Source organism: Tamandua tetradactyla, chromosome 8 (genome assembly GCF_023851605.1).
Source record: "Tamandua tetradactyla isolate mTamTet1 chromosome 8, mTamTet1.pri, whole genome shotgun sequence".
In the NCBI taxonomy this organism is placed as follows: Eukaryota; Metazoa; Chordata; class Mammalia; order Pilosa; family Myrmecophagidae; genus Tamandua; species Tamandua tetradactyla.
Window position 1 is genome coordinate 13,167,606 of NC_135334.1, and position 18,130 is coordinate 13,185,735.

Here is an 18,130-nt window from a genome sequence, read left to right on the forward strand (position 1 = left end):
GTGAGTTCATCTGCTGAGTTGGTTTAAAGAGAAAGGCTACATCTGAGCAACAAAAGAGGTTCTCTGGGGGTGACTCAGTCATAATTATAAGTTATTCTGAATCTCTTAATGTTAACATATATGATGTATGAATGTATGTATGTATATATAGCCTGTTGGTTCTGTTTCTCTGGAGAACCCTGACTAATACACTTTTCAATAAATGGTTTTTAAATACTACTTTTTTTTTCACAGTGTAGGAGATAAAAAAACTTTCTTAAATTGGAATTGGTTAAATGACACAGGAGTTGTTGGGATCACAGGGTGATGTAGTTTTTCCTCTGTCAGAAAGCTCATTATCATTTGAGAAAATAGAGGAATACAAGAAACCTATGCAGGAAAATCTAAAGTTGAAAAAGTACACGGTGCTGCTGAAGTGAGATTTGAACCTAGTTAGAGGGACCAAAAAGCAAAGAAAAGGAGAGAGTTCTGATCTATCTGCCAACTGAGCAGGGATAAAGTATTTAACTAGCAATGAGCCACTTTTCTCAGTCATTCTCTTTAAGGGAGGCATATCTGGGGTTAGGAAGGAAGAATTATATAAAAGAGAATCAATTCCTTGAGTGCAGAATGAGAATTTGTGTTACTATAACATGAAAATCTTCAATCTTGAAGAGAAGATGAGTGATGTAGAAAGTTCTTTCTCTTTCTGTCCATTTTGACACTTTCCTGTGCCTTCTCCTTATAAATCTGAGAACAGGTTTGAAAAGATCCCAAAGCACCTTAGATTCTCTGGGCAGACCAGCAAGGCTGGATGGACTGTACTAGAAAGTGCAGAAGCAGACCCAGTCCACATTTCACAAACAAGGCAGCAGCATCTCAGACAGATCCAGTATCCCAAGGTGGTCAGGGACCTGGCCTGAAACTAGAATAAGAAATGACAAGGGACCTAAATACACCATAACCTCAGCTTCCTTCTCTTCTCTCACCCCCACAAAGAACTAAATAGGGGAAAAGGGGAGTTCTCAAGACATTCAGTTCTCAGGGCTCTATGTTAAAAGAAGAACATGAAGCGGTAGAAGATGCAGCCAGTTGCTCTTGTTCTGCCTGGAAACACCTGAGCTGGGTTTTATAATGATTTATCTTCCTTTTCCTAGAGAGAAAATTGTTTAGATAATATAGGAGTCCTATATCCTTCTTTCCCCTGTAATATGGGGTAAACAAATGCCTAGTCCTTTGTCTCTAAACTATCCTGACAGGGCTTTTGAGCATAGGGCCATGATGTCTAATCAAGGCTGGGTCCAGAATTCCTTTACAGTTGAAGAAAGGAAACACTGTCCATAATATGTAACCATTAGATAACTCAATATGTAACCATTAGATGACCCTCTTTCTAATTATAGTTTGAAAACCACTGATCTATCACTAGTCTACAATCTATGTCAAGGACATTGGGTTCCTAGCAGTGAGAACTTTACAATGCATATGAAAATGCGAAGTAAAATTTTAATTTGAAAATGACACAAACATTGCACATATACTGAAGTTACACTGGTTTCTTTCTACATTTTTTTTTATTGCAAAATTGTAGAGATGTTATCTGTATTAGCTTGGGTTCTTTAGAGAAACAGAATCAGCAGGAAATATCCATAGATATAAAATTTATAAAAGTTACTCAAGTAACCATGGAAACATAGAGTCCAAAATCTGTAGGGCAGGCTGTGATGCCATCGACTCTAATGAAGGGGCTGTACGAAGTCCACAGGAAAAGCTCGCTGGCCAAAGAAGGAAGAAAGACTGTTTCTTCTGAATCCTCCTTAGAAGGCTTCCAGTGGTTAGATTAAACATCACCCATTGCATAAGACACTCCCCTTGGCTGATTACAAATGTAATCAGCTTGATACAGCCAATGTGCTCATAATTTAACTCAATGAAAACTTGTAGCAACATATAGGCCAGCACTTGCCTAACCAGACAAACCACCTGGCCAAGTTGACTCATGAACCTGATTATGACATTCTACTCCTTGTCAGCTTGGCAGCCATACACATCATCTTAAACCATGTTTAATCTCTAAATAGAAAACAATAAAAGACATTTTTTTTTCCTCACCAACAATACTCAATTGTCCTACGTACAACCGGAAACACATTAAATCTCCCCAGAATAGGGTGTAAGTCCTTGGGTAATATTCATTCTTAAACTTGATATCTTGCAACTTAAATACTATAACATGAACAAAACAGTATTACAGTCCTCATTTCTGTAACTGATTACGTGGTCGTAGGCATATTTATCACTACCTTCTTCCACTACCCATTCCATGTTCCCTTTACCCTCAGCAAGTACTTCAGCTGGCCATGGTTCTTTGCCTGGTGGGATGACCCAAACCTTCATACCTGAAGTTTCAGAGTCATTGGTAGTCTTACCTGGATTGGGTTGTTGCAGTTTTCCATTGATTTTAATTACAGGACATGGTTGTACTAAAAGATGCCCTAGGGGATCTCCTATATTCCAGAAAAACTCTTCTTTATCTCCATTGTGTAGTTGCAGTCCTATTTCCCCCTGATAGCCAGGGTCAATCACCCCAGCCAGTAAAGTAATCCTCTTCTTGGCTTGTTGATCCAGGGGCATGGGTAACCCAAAGTTACCAGGTGGCAGTCTTAGATTCCAGTTCAATGGAATCACTGTTGTTTCTCTGGGTGGAAGCACTCTCTTTTTTGGAATTAAAACCTGTAGACCAGCAGAGCTCAAGGTCACAGGGACAGGAAGCAAAAGTTTTCCTAGTGGATCCTAGGGGTAATAGTGAGTGGTGCCACTCCCATTTCCACCCCTTTGTTCCTGGACCATGGATACTTTCTATGGGAGAAACACCGTATAGTGTATGCTGATTCAGAGCATACACAGCTTCCTGAAGAATGTTACCCCAGTCCTGCAAGGTATTGTCACCTAGTTGGCACCATAATTGAGTTTTCAAAAGACCATTCCACTGTTCTATCAATCCAGCCTCTGGATGACGGGGAACATGGTAAGACCAGAGAATTTCATGAACATGTGCCCATTCCCTTACTTCTTTGGCTGTGAAGTGTGTTCCTTGATCAGAAGCAATGCTGTGAAGAATACCATGATGATGGATAAGGCATTCTGTAAGTTCATGGATGGTAGTTTTGGCAGAAGCATTGTGTGCAGGGAAAGTAAACCTATATCCAGAGTATGTTTCTATTCCAGTTATAACAAATTGCTGCTCCTTCCATAAAGAGAGTGGTCCAGTGTAATCAAGCTGCCACTGGGTAGTTGGCTGGTCACCTCAGAAAATGGTGCCATATTGGGGGCTGAGTGTGAGTCTCTGCTGCTGGCAGATTGGGCACTCAACAATGGCTGTAGCCAGGCCAGCCTTGGTGAGTGGAAGTCCATATTACTGAACCCATGCATAACCTCCATCCTTACCACTTTGTTCATAGCCCATGGGGCAATGACAGGAGTTGCTGGGGAAAGAAGCTGACTGGTATCTACAGAACTGGTCATCTTATCCACTTGATTACTAAAACCTTCCTCTGCTGAAGTCACCCTGTGGTGCACATTCACATGGGACACAAATATCTTCACCTTTTTAGCTCAGTTAGAAGGCTTTATCCACATACCTTCTCCCCAGACCTTTTTGTCACCAATTTTCCAATTATGGTCTTTCCCAGTGCCTAACCATCCAACCAAACCATTAGTAACAGTTTATGATTCAGTATACAAATGCATCTCTGGCCAGTTCTCCTTCCAAGCAAAATGAACAACCAGGTGCACTGCTCAAAGTTCTGTCAACTGGGAAGATTTCCCCTCACCACTCTCCTTCAGGGACACCCCAGAGAGGGGTTGGAATGCTGCAGCTGTCGACTTTTGGGCAGTACCTGCATATAATTCTGAACAATCTGTAAATCAGACCCAAGTTTTCTCTTCCTAAATCAACTCACTGTAAGGAACTGCCCAAGAGGCCATAGCTCTGGTCTGGGAACAAGAAGGTAATGTGGCAGGAGTGGAGACCATGGGCATTTGGGCCACTTCCTCATGTAACTTACTTGTGCCTTCAGGACCTGCTCTAGCCCTATCTCATATATACCATTTCCATTTTATGATGGAGAGCTGTTGCACATGCCCAACTTTGTGGTTTGGTGGGTCAGACAACACGTAGCTCATGATAGGCAACTCAGGTCTTATGGTAACTAGGTAACCCATAGTTAAGCATTCAGTTTCTACTAAGGCTCAGTAGCAGGCCAAAAGCTGTTTCTCAAAAGGAGAGTGGTTATCTGCAGCAGATGGTAAGACTGCTCCGAAATCCTAAGGGTCTGTGTTGTGATTCTCCTACAGGGACCTGCCAAAGAACCCAGACAGCATCTCTATTTGCCACTGACACTTCCAAGACCTTTGGATCAGCTGGATCATATGGGGCAAGTGGAAGGACAGCTTGTACAGCAGCCTGGACCTGATGCAGAGCCTCCTCTTGTTCAGGTCCCCATTCAAAATTAGCAGCTTTCTAGTCACTCAATAAATGGGCCAGAATAGCACTCCCTAATGAAGAATATGTTGTTGCCAAATCCAGAGAAAGCAGCCAGGCATTGTGCCTCTTTTTTGGTCATAGGAGGTGTCAGATGCAGCAACTTATCCTTCACTTAGAAGGAATATCTCAACATGCCCCACACCACTGGACACCTAGAGATTTCACTGAGGTGGAAGGTCCCTGTATTTTTGTTGGATTTATCTTGCTTCCTCTGACACACAAATGTCTTACCAATAAGTCTAGAGTAGCTGCTACTTCTTGCTCACTAGGTCCAATCAGCATGATATCATCAATATAATGGACCAGTGTGATGTCTTGTGGGAGTGAGAAATGATCAAGTTCCCTGCAGACAAGATTATGACATAGGGCTGGAGAGTTGATATACCCCTGAAGCAGGACAGTGAAAGTATATTGCTGACCTTGCCAGCTGAAAGCAAAATGTTTCCAGTGATCCTTACTAACAGCTATAGAGAAAAAAGCATTTGCCGAATCAATAGCTGCATACCAGAAACCAGGGGATGTATTGATTTGCTCAAGCAATGATACCACATCTGGAAGAGCAGCTGCAATTGGAGTTACCACCTGGTTGAGCTTATAGTAATCCACTGACATCCTCCAAGACCCATCTGTTTTCTGCACAGGCCAAATAGGAGATTTGAATGTGGATGTGGTGGGAATCACCACCCCTGCATCCTTCAAGTCCTTAAGAGTGACAGTAATCGCTGCAGTTCCTCCAGGAATATGGTATTGCTTCTGATTTTTATTTTGCTTGGTAGGGGCAGTTGTAGTGGCTTCCATAGTGGCTTTCCCACTATAATCGTTCTCAGTCCATGCTTAGAGAGCCAATGTGGGGATTCTGTCAGTTGTTCAATATGTCGATACCAATTATGCATTCTGGAACTGGGGAAATAACCACAGAATGGGTCCAGGGACCCACTGAACCCACTGTGAGATGGACCTGAGCTAAAACTCTATCGATCACCTTACCTCCATAAGCCCCCACTCTAACTGATGGACCAGAGTGATGTCTTGGGTCCCCAGGAACTAATGTCACTTCTGAATCAGTGTCTAATAATCGCCAAAATATCTTATGATTTTCTTTTCCCTGAGGCACAGTTACCCTGGTAAAAGGCTGTCAGTTTCCGTGGGGAAGGCTTGGAGGAAGATTAACAGTATAAATATGTGGTAGTGTAACAGGATTCTCCCCCAAAGAGACTTGGCCTTCCCTTCGTTCAAGGGGCTCTGGGTCTGTAAACTGTCTCAAGTCTGGAAATTGATGAAGGGGCCATGACTCTGTGTTTTTGTAATTCAGGTTAGATTCTGTTCACTTGACCTAGGACTCTTTAGTTTATACAGTTCGAACAAGAATTTAGTAGACTGCCCGTCTATTGTACTTGTAGGTACTCCATGATTTACTAGCTAATGCCACAAGTCTCTGTGAGTCAGGTTGTTTTGACTCCTGCTTTGAGTTTGCTGTCTATTATGATAGCCACATCTGCCTTGCCTTTGGCGATTGAGTGCTGCCACCTGGCTTCTGCCCACTTGGGATCCGGTCATCCTCATTATGTTTAAGGATTCCAGCTCAGTGACAGCAGTTCCCACAGTAATATCTGACCTACAGAGAAGTACAACTACAGAGCTCTTCAGTGATGATGGCGCTAGTCTCACAAATTTATTTCTTACAGATCTGGTAAAAGGTGCATCCTCCAGACATTCCTGGGGTATAAAAGCAGGCTTTGCATGATAAATCCACTCTAACATTCCAATCTCTGTAAGCTTCTGGATCCCCTCATCTACATTATACCAGGGCAGTGCTGACCTTTCAACCTCAGGTAATGTTGGCCACCTTTTGATTCATATTTCAGTCAACCATCCAAACAAACTGTTAATGCCTTTTCTAACCCCTTGAGCTATAACATTGAATCTCTGCTTAGAAGGCTGTTCTAGTTTGCTAGCTGCTGGAATGCAATATACCAGAAACAGAATGGTTTTTAAAAAGAGGAATTTAATGAGTTGCTAGTTTACACTTCTAAGGCTGAGAAAATGTCCCAATTAACACAAGTGTATAGAAATGTCCAATCAAAGGCAACCATGGAAAGATACCTTGGTTCAAGAAAGCTGAAGTTCACACTTTCTCTCTCAAGTGAGAAGGTATATGGCGAGCACAGCATCATCTGCTAGTTTTCTCTCCTGGCTTCCTATTTCATGAAGCTCCCCAGGAGGAATTTTCCTTCTTCATCTTCAAAGGTTGCTGGCTGGTGTACTCTGCTTCTTGTGGCTATGTTGTTATGTTCTGCTCTCTCTGGATCCCCTGTTCTCCAAAATGTTTACTTTTTTATAGGACTTTAGAAACTAATTAAGACCACCCAAATGGGTGGAGACACACCACCACCTAATCCAGTTTAACAACCACTCTTGATTAAATCACATCTCCAGGGAGATGATCCAATTGCAATTTCAAACATACAATGCTGAATAGGGATTAGAGTAAATGGCTGCCTTTACACAATGGGATTAGGATTAAAGCATGGCTTTTCTAGGGTGCACACATCATTTCAAACCAGCACATAGGCCCATATGAATAAATTCAGCCTGATCCAGCTTTATGTTCCTCCCACCATTATCCCACACCCTTAAAATCCATTGCCACACATATTCTCCTGATTTATGTCTATATAAATTGGAAGGCTCACACAGTTCTTTTGCAGTATAACGTACCACCTCATGTGTGAAACTTTGGATCTCACCTTTAGGGGTCTGTTGGAACTTTAGTTGTAGATCTGGAAGAAATGTGGAGGTGGGGTGGGGGTTCCTGAAAAGAATTAGAAATATCTTCTAAGCCATTTGCTTCATGGCATTCATTTGCAGTTTCATCTGGAGAAACACGAATAATCACTCTAGGGCTAATCCCTTCAGGTGGAGGCTGGGTGGTGAACTCCTCAGGGCAGGCTGGAGGTGGGTCAGCCATGTCACAGGGCAGACTATTACAGGGTTATTAGAGAAGACTCAGCATGACCTAGGGTTTCAACCTCTCCACCGACATTATCAATCTATATGTCACCATCCCATTTTTAGGGTCCCACTCTTTCCCAATCAATGCCGTCACTTTAATGGCAGACACCATGCAAGATTGGGATTTCAGTTTATGTTGTAAAGTTGCTACTCTAACAATAAGATTCTGAGTCATTTTCAGAGATCTCGAGTCTATAGCTATAGGAAATAAGATTTTCCTTTAAGACACTCATAGAAACATTTACATCTGTCAGCACATAAGCTTCTCATTTGACGTATTAAGCCCTTCCCTTTCACTCATTAATGTATACGGTGTATCTAACAACAACCAGCCAATATCTCTATACCTCTTATTTCTGCAAAACTCCATAAAGGTGTCAAAAACAATATCCTCCAGAACCTGGCTTCATTCAAGTGAAGTATTAGAAGAATCCAACGGTGATATTTTGACTATCTATTTTGCCACCTCACCCCGTGGATTTGTTGTGGGGCACACCGAAAGAGAGACCACATAATTCAAAACTGCAAGCCAATTTGGAGTCTTTATTAGCTGGCTGGCGACTGCCCCAGAAACTTCCAAGAAGGAAGATTCAGACAGCAGCACCTAGAGGTTTTCTAGGTGTTCTTATAAAGGCTAAAATTATGTTGTGGTCTTGTAGTTGCTAGCAAGCAAGTGTATCATAGAAGCAAAAAAATGCCGTTAGCTGTTTCCAAAATGCATCCTGTTCTCTCAGTTTCTTAACATTTGTTATTGTTTAACTCTTGGGGACATTAGGCCCCAATATTGGGGCTTTCCCTACTTGGGCCTGATTAATTGCTCCTGCTTGGCCTTGATTGATTGCTCCTGGCCCTCCACAGATTGGCAGTATCATTCTGATTATGGGAATCAGTGTCCTTCTTGCCTTTGAGTCCCATCCAAGTAGGACACCGATAATAAAACTCATCATTTTTATGATTCTGTTTCTTAAGAACCACCTCACTCTCAGTACCATGCTATATTAGCTAGGGTTCTCTAGAGAAACAGAATCAGCAGGAAATATCTGCAGATATAAAATTTACAAAAGTGACTCATGTAACCACGGGAATATAGAGTCCAAAATCCATAGAGCGTGCTATGGTGCTGGTGACTCCAATGAAGGGTCTGGATAAACTCCACAAGGGAGACTTGCTGGCCAAAGCAGGAAGAAAGACTGTCTCCTCTGAATCCTTCTTAAAAGCCTTCCAATGATTGGATTAAACATACTCATTGCAGAAGACACTCTGCTTGGCTGATTCCAAATGCAATCAGCTGTGAGTGCAGCCAACCACGATCATGATTTAATTCTGTGAGATGTCCTTGTGCTGGTTTGAAAGAATGTATGTCCCCTAGAAAAACCATGTTTCAATCTAAATCCCATTTCATAAAGGCAGAATAATCCCTATTCAATACTGTGTGTTTGAATCTGTAATTCGGTCATCTCCCTGGAGATGTCACTGAATCAAGAGTGGTTGTTGAGCTGGATTGAGGGAAATGTGTCTCCACCCATTTGGGTGGGTCTTAATTAGTTTCTGGAGTCCTATAAAAGAGGGAACATTTTAGAGAATGAGAGAGAGATTCGGAGAGAGCAGAGAATGCTGCTGCACCATGAAGCAGAGTCCACGAGCCAGCAATCTTTGGAGATGAAGAGCAAAAACATTTTCCGTGGGGCTTCATGAAACCAGAAGCCAGGAGCAAAAGCTAGCAGATGACATCCTGTTCACCATGGGTCCTTCCAACTGAGAGAGAAGCCCTGATTGTGTTCACCATGTGCCTTCTCACTTGAGAGAGGAACCCTGAACTTCATTGGCCTTCTTGAACCAAGGTATCTTTCCCTGGATGGATGCCTTCGATTGGACATTTGTATAGACTTATTTTAACTGGGACATTTTCTCAGCCTTAGAACTATGAACTAGCAACTTATTAAATTCCCTTTTCAACAGCCATTCTGTTTCTGGTATATTGCATTCCAGCAGTTAGCAAACTAGAACAGTACTCATAGCAGTAGACAGTCCAGTACTTGCCCAACCAGACAAACCACCTGGCCAAGTTGGCACATGAACCTGATCATGACATTATCCAAAGCATTTTTGGTCTCTAATTTGTTGGTGCATAAGCGCATACTTAATCAGAAAGCTGGGCAATCCAGCCCAGTCCAAAATAATAAAACTTCATCATTATATAATCCTTGGAATAGTCCTTCTCTAAATCCTGTAAAGAGTGGAATGAAGTAGTTGAGAACCTTCACCTTCCCTGGAAAGGGCAGCAACAAACTAGAGGAGATCTTTTGGGCCAGTGATATTAGTGAAAGCAGGGAACCCACAGATGTGAACTTGGCTATCTGGTCAGGCAGTAGGGCTTCTGAGACTGCAGGTTACTAGCAGCAAGATACCTGTTGAGCATGGAGGAGAAGAGAGAACAGGAAGGGACTCAGTATAGGCAGAGTGAGCACATGACGGCTTCAGGCAGCTGACTCAGTAATTTTTTTTATGCTAAGAGCAGATGATTCAGTGAATAACTGTCCAGGCCCATAGTAAGTAGAGGGATGTTCAGCATTTACAGATATTTTCTGGAGGAGTGTTCAACTTTACTATTGGAGCTGGTGCCACACTGTTGACATTGGGGCTGTCCCTAGAGCCTTAGGATTAACTGTGTTATTTTTGGCAGGGTGATAGGGAAGGGATATACTGTGGGGCCATGTATTCCATCCATGTCATTGTGGTGGAGTTTGAATGGAATTTTCTTAAACATGTTGAAGGCTATCATTTTGTAATTCGGGATCAGAATGGAAACCCCACAACCTGAATTTCAGTATGCCCGAAATTGTTACACCTGCATTTTATTCTTTATCTCAATGAAGGCTTTGGATTGTGGTTCCTTTTCCAAAACTGCTGTGCATTTAATGCTAAAGTATGTCCCCTTGTCTCCATCCTACTCTTTTTTTCAAGCTATTTTAAGTATATGAGGCCTTCCTGAGAAGCTATGAAATTCATGGCAAAGTACAGAAGTGGAGAGAGTATGAACATTGCGATTTTCAATCACAAGGCAAGGGATATTGGTGCCAATTTTTTGTTGTGTGACTTTGAACAGGTCAGCTTCAGTTTTCTTCTCTGTAATATAATCTTACAAGGTTATGAAGATTGATTGATAGTGAGTGTTAAAGTGCCTTATAAATTATGATGTAAGAGAGAAACATTGCATCTTATGTAAACTGTGGGAGAATCAGCTAGGGACAAATACTTCTGTAGAGGTCACCTCTGTTGTACCTGTCAGCCCGGGTGAATGGTGCCCTTATACTCTGCCCTGATATGACCTTCCTTTGGCTGTGACTCTGCACATAGGTGAATAGTACATGGGACCATGAAGATTTGCCAAGCCAGAGCTCATACCCCAGTTTCTAGAATTTGACTTCAGTGCTGGAGGTAACAAAATTCCCTGTCTAAATACCCTGTGCCTATTTCTAGGCCCTTCCTGGCTCCTCATAACAAGGGTAGGCCACATTTCTGATTATTCATCCTAGACCCAAAATGTCTAGGGGGCAACTGTGTGCAAGGGGTATGGATGGCACTTGGAGATGAAGGATTTCCTGTGTGTGTTTCAGTTTGCTAAAGCTTTCAGAATGCAATGTATCAGAAATGGATTGGCATTTATAAAGGGGATTTATTCAGCTACAAGTTACAATTCTAAGGCCATGAAAATGTCCTAATTAAAGTACCAGCAAGAGGATGCCTTCTCTCGAGAAAAGCTGATCACGTCTAGGGTTTCTCTGTCACATGGGAAGGCACATGGCACTGTCTGTCATACTTCTTTCCTGGCTTCTGTGTTCAAACAGCTCTCTCAGTGCCTTCTGCACCTCCAGACGTCTGTCACTTGGTTCCATCTCTCTGCTCTCTGTCTTGGCCCTGCATTCTCTCTCATAAAGGACTCCATGAAAGGATTATGACCCACTTTAATGGGCAGGGTCAGATCTCCATGGAAGCAACCTAATCAAGAGGTCCCACCCAACAATAGGTCTGCCACCACAAGACTGGATTAGAAAAACATGGCTTTTCCCAGAGTACATAGCAGTTTCAAACCGGTATGTGTATCCATGTTAGGTCCCTCCTGGAAAGAGAAATATCTGGGGTTGGGAAGTTGGAGGGGGCAAGCTGCAGGTGTAAGCAGGGGGCCAGAAGCCAGTGAGCTTTTTCTAAGAGTACCACATTCTTACACGGAACTTTCAGAATTTTGAGATTTCTAAATTTGTACCTGTCCTTCTAGCTTGTTATGATGGTTTATTGGTAAAGGTAGGAGGAAAGAAAATATTTAATTAGCATTTAACTAACTTTATCCATTAAAAATATTTAGATATTGATACCTGCAGCTTCATTTCTAGCCTTTCAAGTCCCACAAATATCAAAGGTTGCCCTGCTTATTACTCTATTCAACAGTTTAGTCTCTAGCTATTGTCGAAAGCTTTTTGGGGGTATAGATATGGAGGTGGATCTAGGAAAAAGAATTTTATTTCCATTTCTTTTTCTTCTACTCCCCACTTCCATCCATTTTATCCTTCCAGATAACAATTCTAACCTGCTTAAATGTGTATTTTATGTTACTTTTTTTCTAAATGTGTTTTTGTTGGTTTGTGTCCTTCTATTTTTAATGTACATAAATAATATCGTGCTTTATATTTCATCTTTTCTCCCCCATTACTGTGCTGGCAATACCCATCTGTGTTGCTTTCAGCTAATCCTTTGCTTCTCACTGCTTCAGTCTCTACCACGACTCAGCTATGTACTTTTCCAGTGGCAGAAACCCACATTGCCGCTAATTTCCCATCATTACTGGTAATGGTACAATGAACATCTTTGTACATGTCCTTGTGTGCGCCTGGGAGAGAATTATTTTTGGATATATACCCAGAACAAGAATTGCTAGGTCCTACAGATGCATTTAGTTATTTTTCATAAGAAATATTTTCTTGTTCTCCAGAACTGTCTCTATATATGAGGGTTCTTCCATCGCCACGTCCTCTCCAACACTTAGTACCATCAATTTTAATTGTTTGTCCAACTTTATAGATATAAAGATAAATCTCATTGTTACTTTAATTTGCACTTCTGTGATTAGTAATAAGTGAACATCCCTTCATATGGTCAGGGATACTTCAGGTTTTCTATTCTGCAGATTGTTCAAAAATTATGCCCATTTTACCCCTATTGATGATGATGATGTCATTTTCTTGTAAATTTTCAGGTATTCATTACATGTGCTAGTTAGATATCGTCTCCGATTTCATTATATTCCTATTTACTTTATTGTTACTGGCCTGTGCTAAACAAAAACCCCAATATGTGTTGTAAGCAAACTCACCAATTTTTTTTTCTCTGTGGTTTCTTATCTTCACATCACAAAGATAACTTCTTACGTTCTCTTTAGGATAGAGAGGATTTTTTTAAACTTTTTTTATTGTATAGTATAATATATATACAGAGCAAAGAAACGAAAAAGCAATAGTTTCAAAGCACTCTTCAACAAGTGGTTATAGGACAGATTCCAGAGTTTGTCATGGGCTACCATATGATCTTCTCCTATTTTTCCTTCTAGCTGCTCCAGAATATAGGAGGCTAGAGGGATTAAATTTTTTTTATCATCATAATCGACTTTTTTTCCTTCTTTTTATCTTGTGAAAAATAACGTATATACATAAACACTATAAATTTGAAAGCACCGCACCACAATTAGTTGCAGAACATATTTTAGACTTTGATGTGGGTTACAATTTCACAATTTTAGGTTTTTACTTCTAGCTGTTCTAAAATACTGGAGACTAAAAGATATCAATTTAATGATTCAGCATTCATATTTATTTGTTAAAGCCTATCTTCACTGTATAACTCCACCATCACCTTTTATCTTTTCATACCTCTCTTTATGGTTGTTTGGGCTATGGCGATTCTAAATTTTTGATATTGGAAGGGTCTGTCACTAATATGGGTTAGGAAGATGGAACTATCTGATGTTCTGGAGAGGCTGGACTAGGTTTCAGGACTTATCTGGACCAGGGAACCATCTGGATGTTGAGGTTTCTGGAAAGTTATTCTAGTGCATGGAATCCTTGTGGAATCTTATACATTGCCCTAGGTGTCTGTATTAGTTAGATTCAGTTGTCAACTTGGCCAGCTGAGCATACCTAGTCTTGTTGCTGCGGACATAAGCCAATGGTACATGAACCTCATCTGTTGCCAATTACATCTGCAGTCAGCTAGGAGGCGTGTCTGCTGCAATGAGTGATGTTTGACTTAATTGGCTGGTGCTTAAATGGGAGATTGCAATGTAGCACTGCTAAGCAGCTCAGCATTCCTCATCTCAGCACTGGAAGCTCAGCCCAGGCCTTTGGAGATGCAGAAAGAAGTCACCTCGGGGCAAGTTGTTGGAACCCAGGGGCCTGGAGAGAAGACCAGCAGAGACCATCTTGTGCCTTCCACATAAGAAAGAACCTCAGTGGAAAGTTAGCTGCCTTTCCTCTGAAGGACCAACAAAATAAATCCCCTTTTATTAAAAGCCAATCTGTCTCTGGTGTGCTGCATTCCGGCAGCTAGCAAACTAGAACAGTGTCCTTTAGGATTGGCTGAATGGTCGCGGTTGGGGTTTGGCAGGTTATGATAGGTAGCAAGGTCTACCTGAAGCTTGCATAAAGGCAACCCCCAGAGTAACCTTTCGACTCTATTTGAGCTCTCTCTGCCACTGATACTTTATTAATTACACTTCTTTCCCCCGTTTTTGGTCAGATGGAATTGTTGATCCCACAGTGCTAGGTCTGGATTCATCCCCGGGAGTCATCCCCCATGTAGCCAGGGAAACTTTCACCCCTGGATGTCTTATCCCAAGTAGAGGGGAAGACAATGATTTCACTTGCAGAGTTGGGCTTAGAGAGAGTGAGGCCACATCTGAGCAACACAAGAGTTCTCTAGAAGTAACTCTTAGGCATGTCTATAGCTAGTGTAAGCTTCTCTGTTACCTACTTAAGCAAGAGTAAGCCTCATGATCGAGGGCATGGCCTATTGATTTGGGTGTCCTTAAAGTTTGACACAGTATCGGGATTCCCTGATGGTAAGGTTCAATAGTTCTATATTTTTTCTCCCCTCCCTCAGGGGACTTTGCCAGTACTTTTTTATTAACTACTTAATATACTGTAGGATGTTTCCAGGCACTACAATAATCCATACGGGATTAAAGGACCTAAAATAGAGGCGATCATTAGTGGTAGAGATCTTGGCTCTTGCTGGAGAAAGATCAGGAGGAAATGGTCAAGTTGCTACATTGGGGTGGCTCTCTCAGTTTCAGTTCCACTCTCTTTCTAGGTAGCAGTTCAAAAAGCTAAAATTTACAATTCTTGGGTGTGAGTGCATCAGACATTCTGATGTTAATAGTTTCCACTAATTAAATACAGTAGTGTGAGATTTAGTAGGTGTGAGTGTATATCAGAATCACCTGATGCTTCTTAAAACCTCTATTGAGCTCAGTCCAATTACTCAGTAGGTCTGGGTGAACCTGAAACTTTTCATTTTGAACAAGTTCTCTGGTGATAATCATTTAGGAGGATCTGGTTTCAAATGTTATCCTACAATGCTGTTGTTCATTTGCCAGTTTACTGGGATCAGATGCATTTTTTCATGGTGATAGCAACAGCAGGAGCTTCCGGACTTCTAGGTGATGTCTATTGTGGAGATGCTTTGGGTTCCCAAAGTCCTCCTCCATCCATTCACAAACTTGTAAGCATGTAATTCTCTGTATTAAATCCCTTTCTGCTTTAGAAAGCTAGAATTATTTCTATTTCTCATAGTGACAAACTGACTGATAAAATTTTGTACCAAAAAGAGCAATAAATGGTACAACACAGGCTGCTGATTCCATAGCATGTATCCTGGCTATAATAAGGAAAGGGGGAAGAAATTACATCCCATGAAAATTTTATTTTCTGAGTAAGGTTGGCAATGGCATTTGCAATAAGTGTAATCCAGGGTGAATGTCTTTTGTTGTCTGGAGCTCAGGAGTTTCAGGAGATACTGGGCTTTCAGTGCTAAAACTTGGAAAGTCCCAGGCAAACAGTGGCAGGATGATCATCATTGTGTAATCTTTCCTTAATCATCCGGAAGGAGTTGCCTATACAGGAAGAATGGTTGGTAAATGATAAAAAGAGGTGATTTGGGGAAATTACAGGAACTGCTTAAAAGTAGAAGGATATAAAAAGGGCAGCAGCAATAGACTGTCTAGAGGCAGTCTAAGTGAAGAGAATAATGTGATAACTAAGAGTGTGGACTATGGAGTCATCTAGACTATGGTTTGAATGCCAGTGTGGTTAGTTCTCAGCCCTACAACCTTGAGTAAAATATCTGTGAAATGGGGATAAAGGCTACCTGTAGTAGTAAGGTATAATTGAAATAATGCATATGAAGCACTAAGAAGAGTGCCTGGCTCAGATTAAGCAGCAATATCTTGGTGACCTCAAAATTCTTTTTTTTTTTTTTTTTTTTTTATTAACGGAAAGAAAAAAAAGAAATTAACACAACATTTAGAAATCATACCATTCTACATATGTACTCAGTAATTCTTAACATCATCACATAGATGCATGATCATTGTTTCTTAGTACATTTGCATCAGTTTAGAGGAACTAGCAACACAACAGAAAAAGATATAAAACGTTAATATAAAGAAAAGAAATAAAAGTAGTAGTAGTAGTAAAAAACAACAACAACAAACAAACCAACAAGCAAACAAAAACAAAAAAAAACCCTATAGCTCAGATGCAGCTTCATTCAGTATTTTAACATGATTACTTTACAATTAGGTATTATTGTGCTGTCCATTTTTGAGTTTTTGTATCTAGTCCTGTTGCACAATCTGTATCCCTTCAGAAACGGACATTTGCACACCAATGTTTATAGCAGCGTTATTTACAATTGCAAAGAGATGGAAACAGCCAAAATCTCCATCAACAGAAGAGTGGCTAAACAAACTGTGGTATATACATACGATGGAATATTATGCAGCTTTAAGACAAGATAAACTTGTGAACCATGTAATAACATGGATGGACCTAGAGAATATTATGCTGAGTGAATCCAGCCAAAAACTAAAGGACAAATACTGTATGGTCCCACTGTTGTGAACGGACATTCGAGAATAAACTTGAAATATGTCATTGGTAACAGAGTTCAGCAGGAGTCAAAATTCTTGTGTATTCCCAAAAACAAAAAGTAAGAATAGGCTCTACTAATAATATCTCTATAGAAGTAAATACAACAAGAATGATTCTCAAACTCAGTGCTGAAAGGTTCAAATTTGTGTCAAATTGCCAATTAAGATAGTGTTTACCAAAGGACTCATGAGAGAGAAAACAAACCCTAAATAAGAGAAAGCATGAACTTGAAATCAGCTAATTTCAAAAAGTCAGCATAAGAGAACAGAGAGGGAAGGAGGAAGGAGGGAACCATGTAGAGCTGGAAGAGCCAAAATTCAGAGGGCCTCTCTCTGGAATTCACAACAGCATACATTTACAATGGAAAGAATAAGAATCTTGCATCAAGGTCATTTTATGCGCAGTGTTCTCTGCAGAGCAGCCTTGACCTCCTTGTTCCTCAGACTGTAGATCAGGGGGTTCAGCATGGGGATCACTGTGGTGTAAAACACGGACGCCACGTTCTCCTGGGCCAGGGAACTGGCTGTGGAGGGTTTCAAGTACATGAACGCAGTAGAGCCGTAGAACATTCCCACAGCTGCCAGGTGGGAGCTGCAGGTACCGAAGGCTTTGGACCTGCCCTCCGTGGTGCTGATGTGGAGGATACTGGACAGGATGAAGGCATAGGAAACAAGGACCATTATGCTAGTGACTACAATGTTGAAGCCAGCCAAAAAGAAAACTACCACCTGGACATCATAAGTGCTAGTGCAGGAGAGCTTCATGAGAGGGAGGATGTCACAGAAGTAATGACTGATGAGGACCTTACAATAGGACAGCTTTAGCATGAGGACAGTCTCTATTGTTGAGCCAATGAATCCCAAGATATAGACCACAGCCACCAGCAGGGAGCAGAGTTGATGGGACATGATGATATTATAAAGCAAAGGATTGCAGATGGCAACATAGCGGTCATAGGCCATCACCGTCAGCATGTAACACTCAGCAATGACAAAAACAAGGAAGAAGTAGAGCTGTGACATGCACCCTGCATAAGAGATGATGTTCTTCTCTGACACAAAGTTCCCCAGCATCTTAGGGGTGATGACAGAGGAGTAGCACATGTCCACAAGGGACAAATTGCTGAGGAAGAAGTACATGGGGGTGTGAAGCTGAGGATTCATGCGGATTAACGTGATCATTCCCAGGTTCCCCACCATGGTGACCGTGTAGATCCCGAGGAAGAGGAGGAAGAGGGGGAGCTGGAGTCCTGGCCGATTTGTTAGTCCCCCGAGAATGAACTGTGTCACTGTGGAGTGATTTTCTGCAGCCATTTCCTCAGAGTTGGAGCCTATAAGGATGGGAGAGAAAACCCATGAAAGGCAGCCCCTGGACTGCTTTTGAAGTTCCTTTT

At 41.4% G+C, this 18,130-nt stretch overlaps 2 protein-coding genes and 1 pseudogene across 3 annotated transcripts in view; 2 read left to right on the top strand and 1 right to left on the bottom strand.

Annotated features, from left to right (window-relative positions):
* SIAE (sialic acid acetylesterase) overlaps positions 1-4,809 on the top strand; it is a 138,784-nt gene extending 133,975 nt beyond the window's left edge. The window contains exon 10 of the mRNA XM_077112583.1: positions 4,336-4,809. Coding sequence (XP_076968698.1) covers positions 4,336-4,494 — 159 coding nt within the window. The 3' untranslated portion in view covers positions 4,495-4,809. The remainder of the gene's footprint in view (positions 1-4,335) is intronic.
* Positions 4,810-9,508: 4,699 nt separating this feature from the next.
* LOC143644077 (olfactory receptor 8B12-like) overlaps positions 9,509-18,130 on the top strand; it is a 40,000-nt pseudogene continuing 31,378 nt past the window's right edge. The window contains exon 1 of the transcript XR_013156498.1: positions 9,509-11,631. The product of XR_013156498.1 is annotated as an olfactory receptor 8B12-like (transcript). The remainder of the gene's footprint in view (positions 11,632-18,130) is intronic.
* Positions 17,127-18,050, bottom strand: LOC143643173 (olfactory receptor 8A1-like). The gene has a single exon (XM_077111934.1). It carries the CDS (start codon positions 18,048-18,050, stop codon positions 17,127-17,129), a length of 924 nt encoding a protein of 307 aa, XP_076968049.1.

Bases quoted from the DNA above. Each gene is read 5' to 3' on its own strand.
- LOC143643173 (XM_077111934.1), bottom strand. From the start codon at position 18,050: ATGGCTGCAGAAAATCACTCCACAGTGACACAGTTCATTCTCGGGGGA.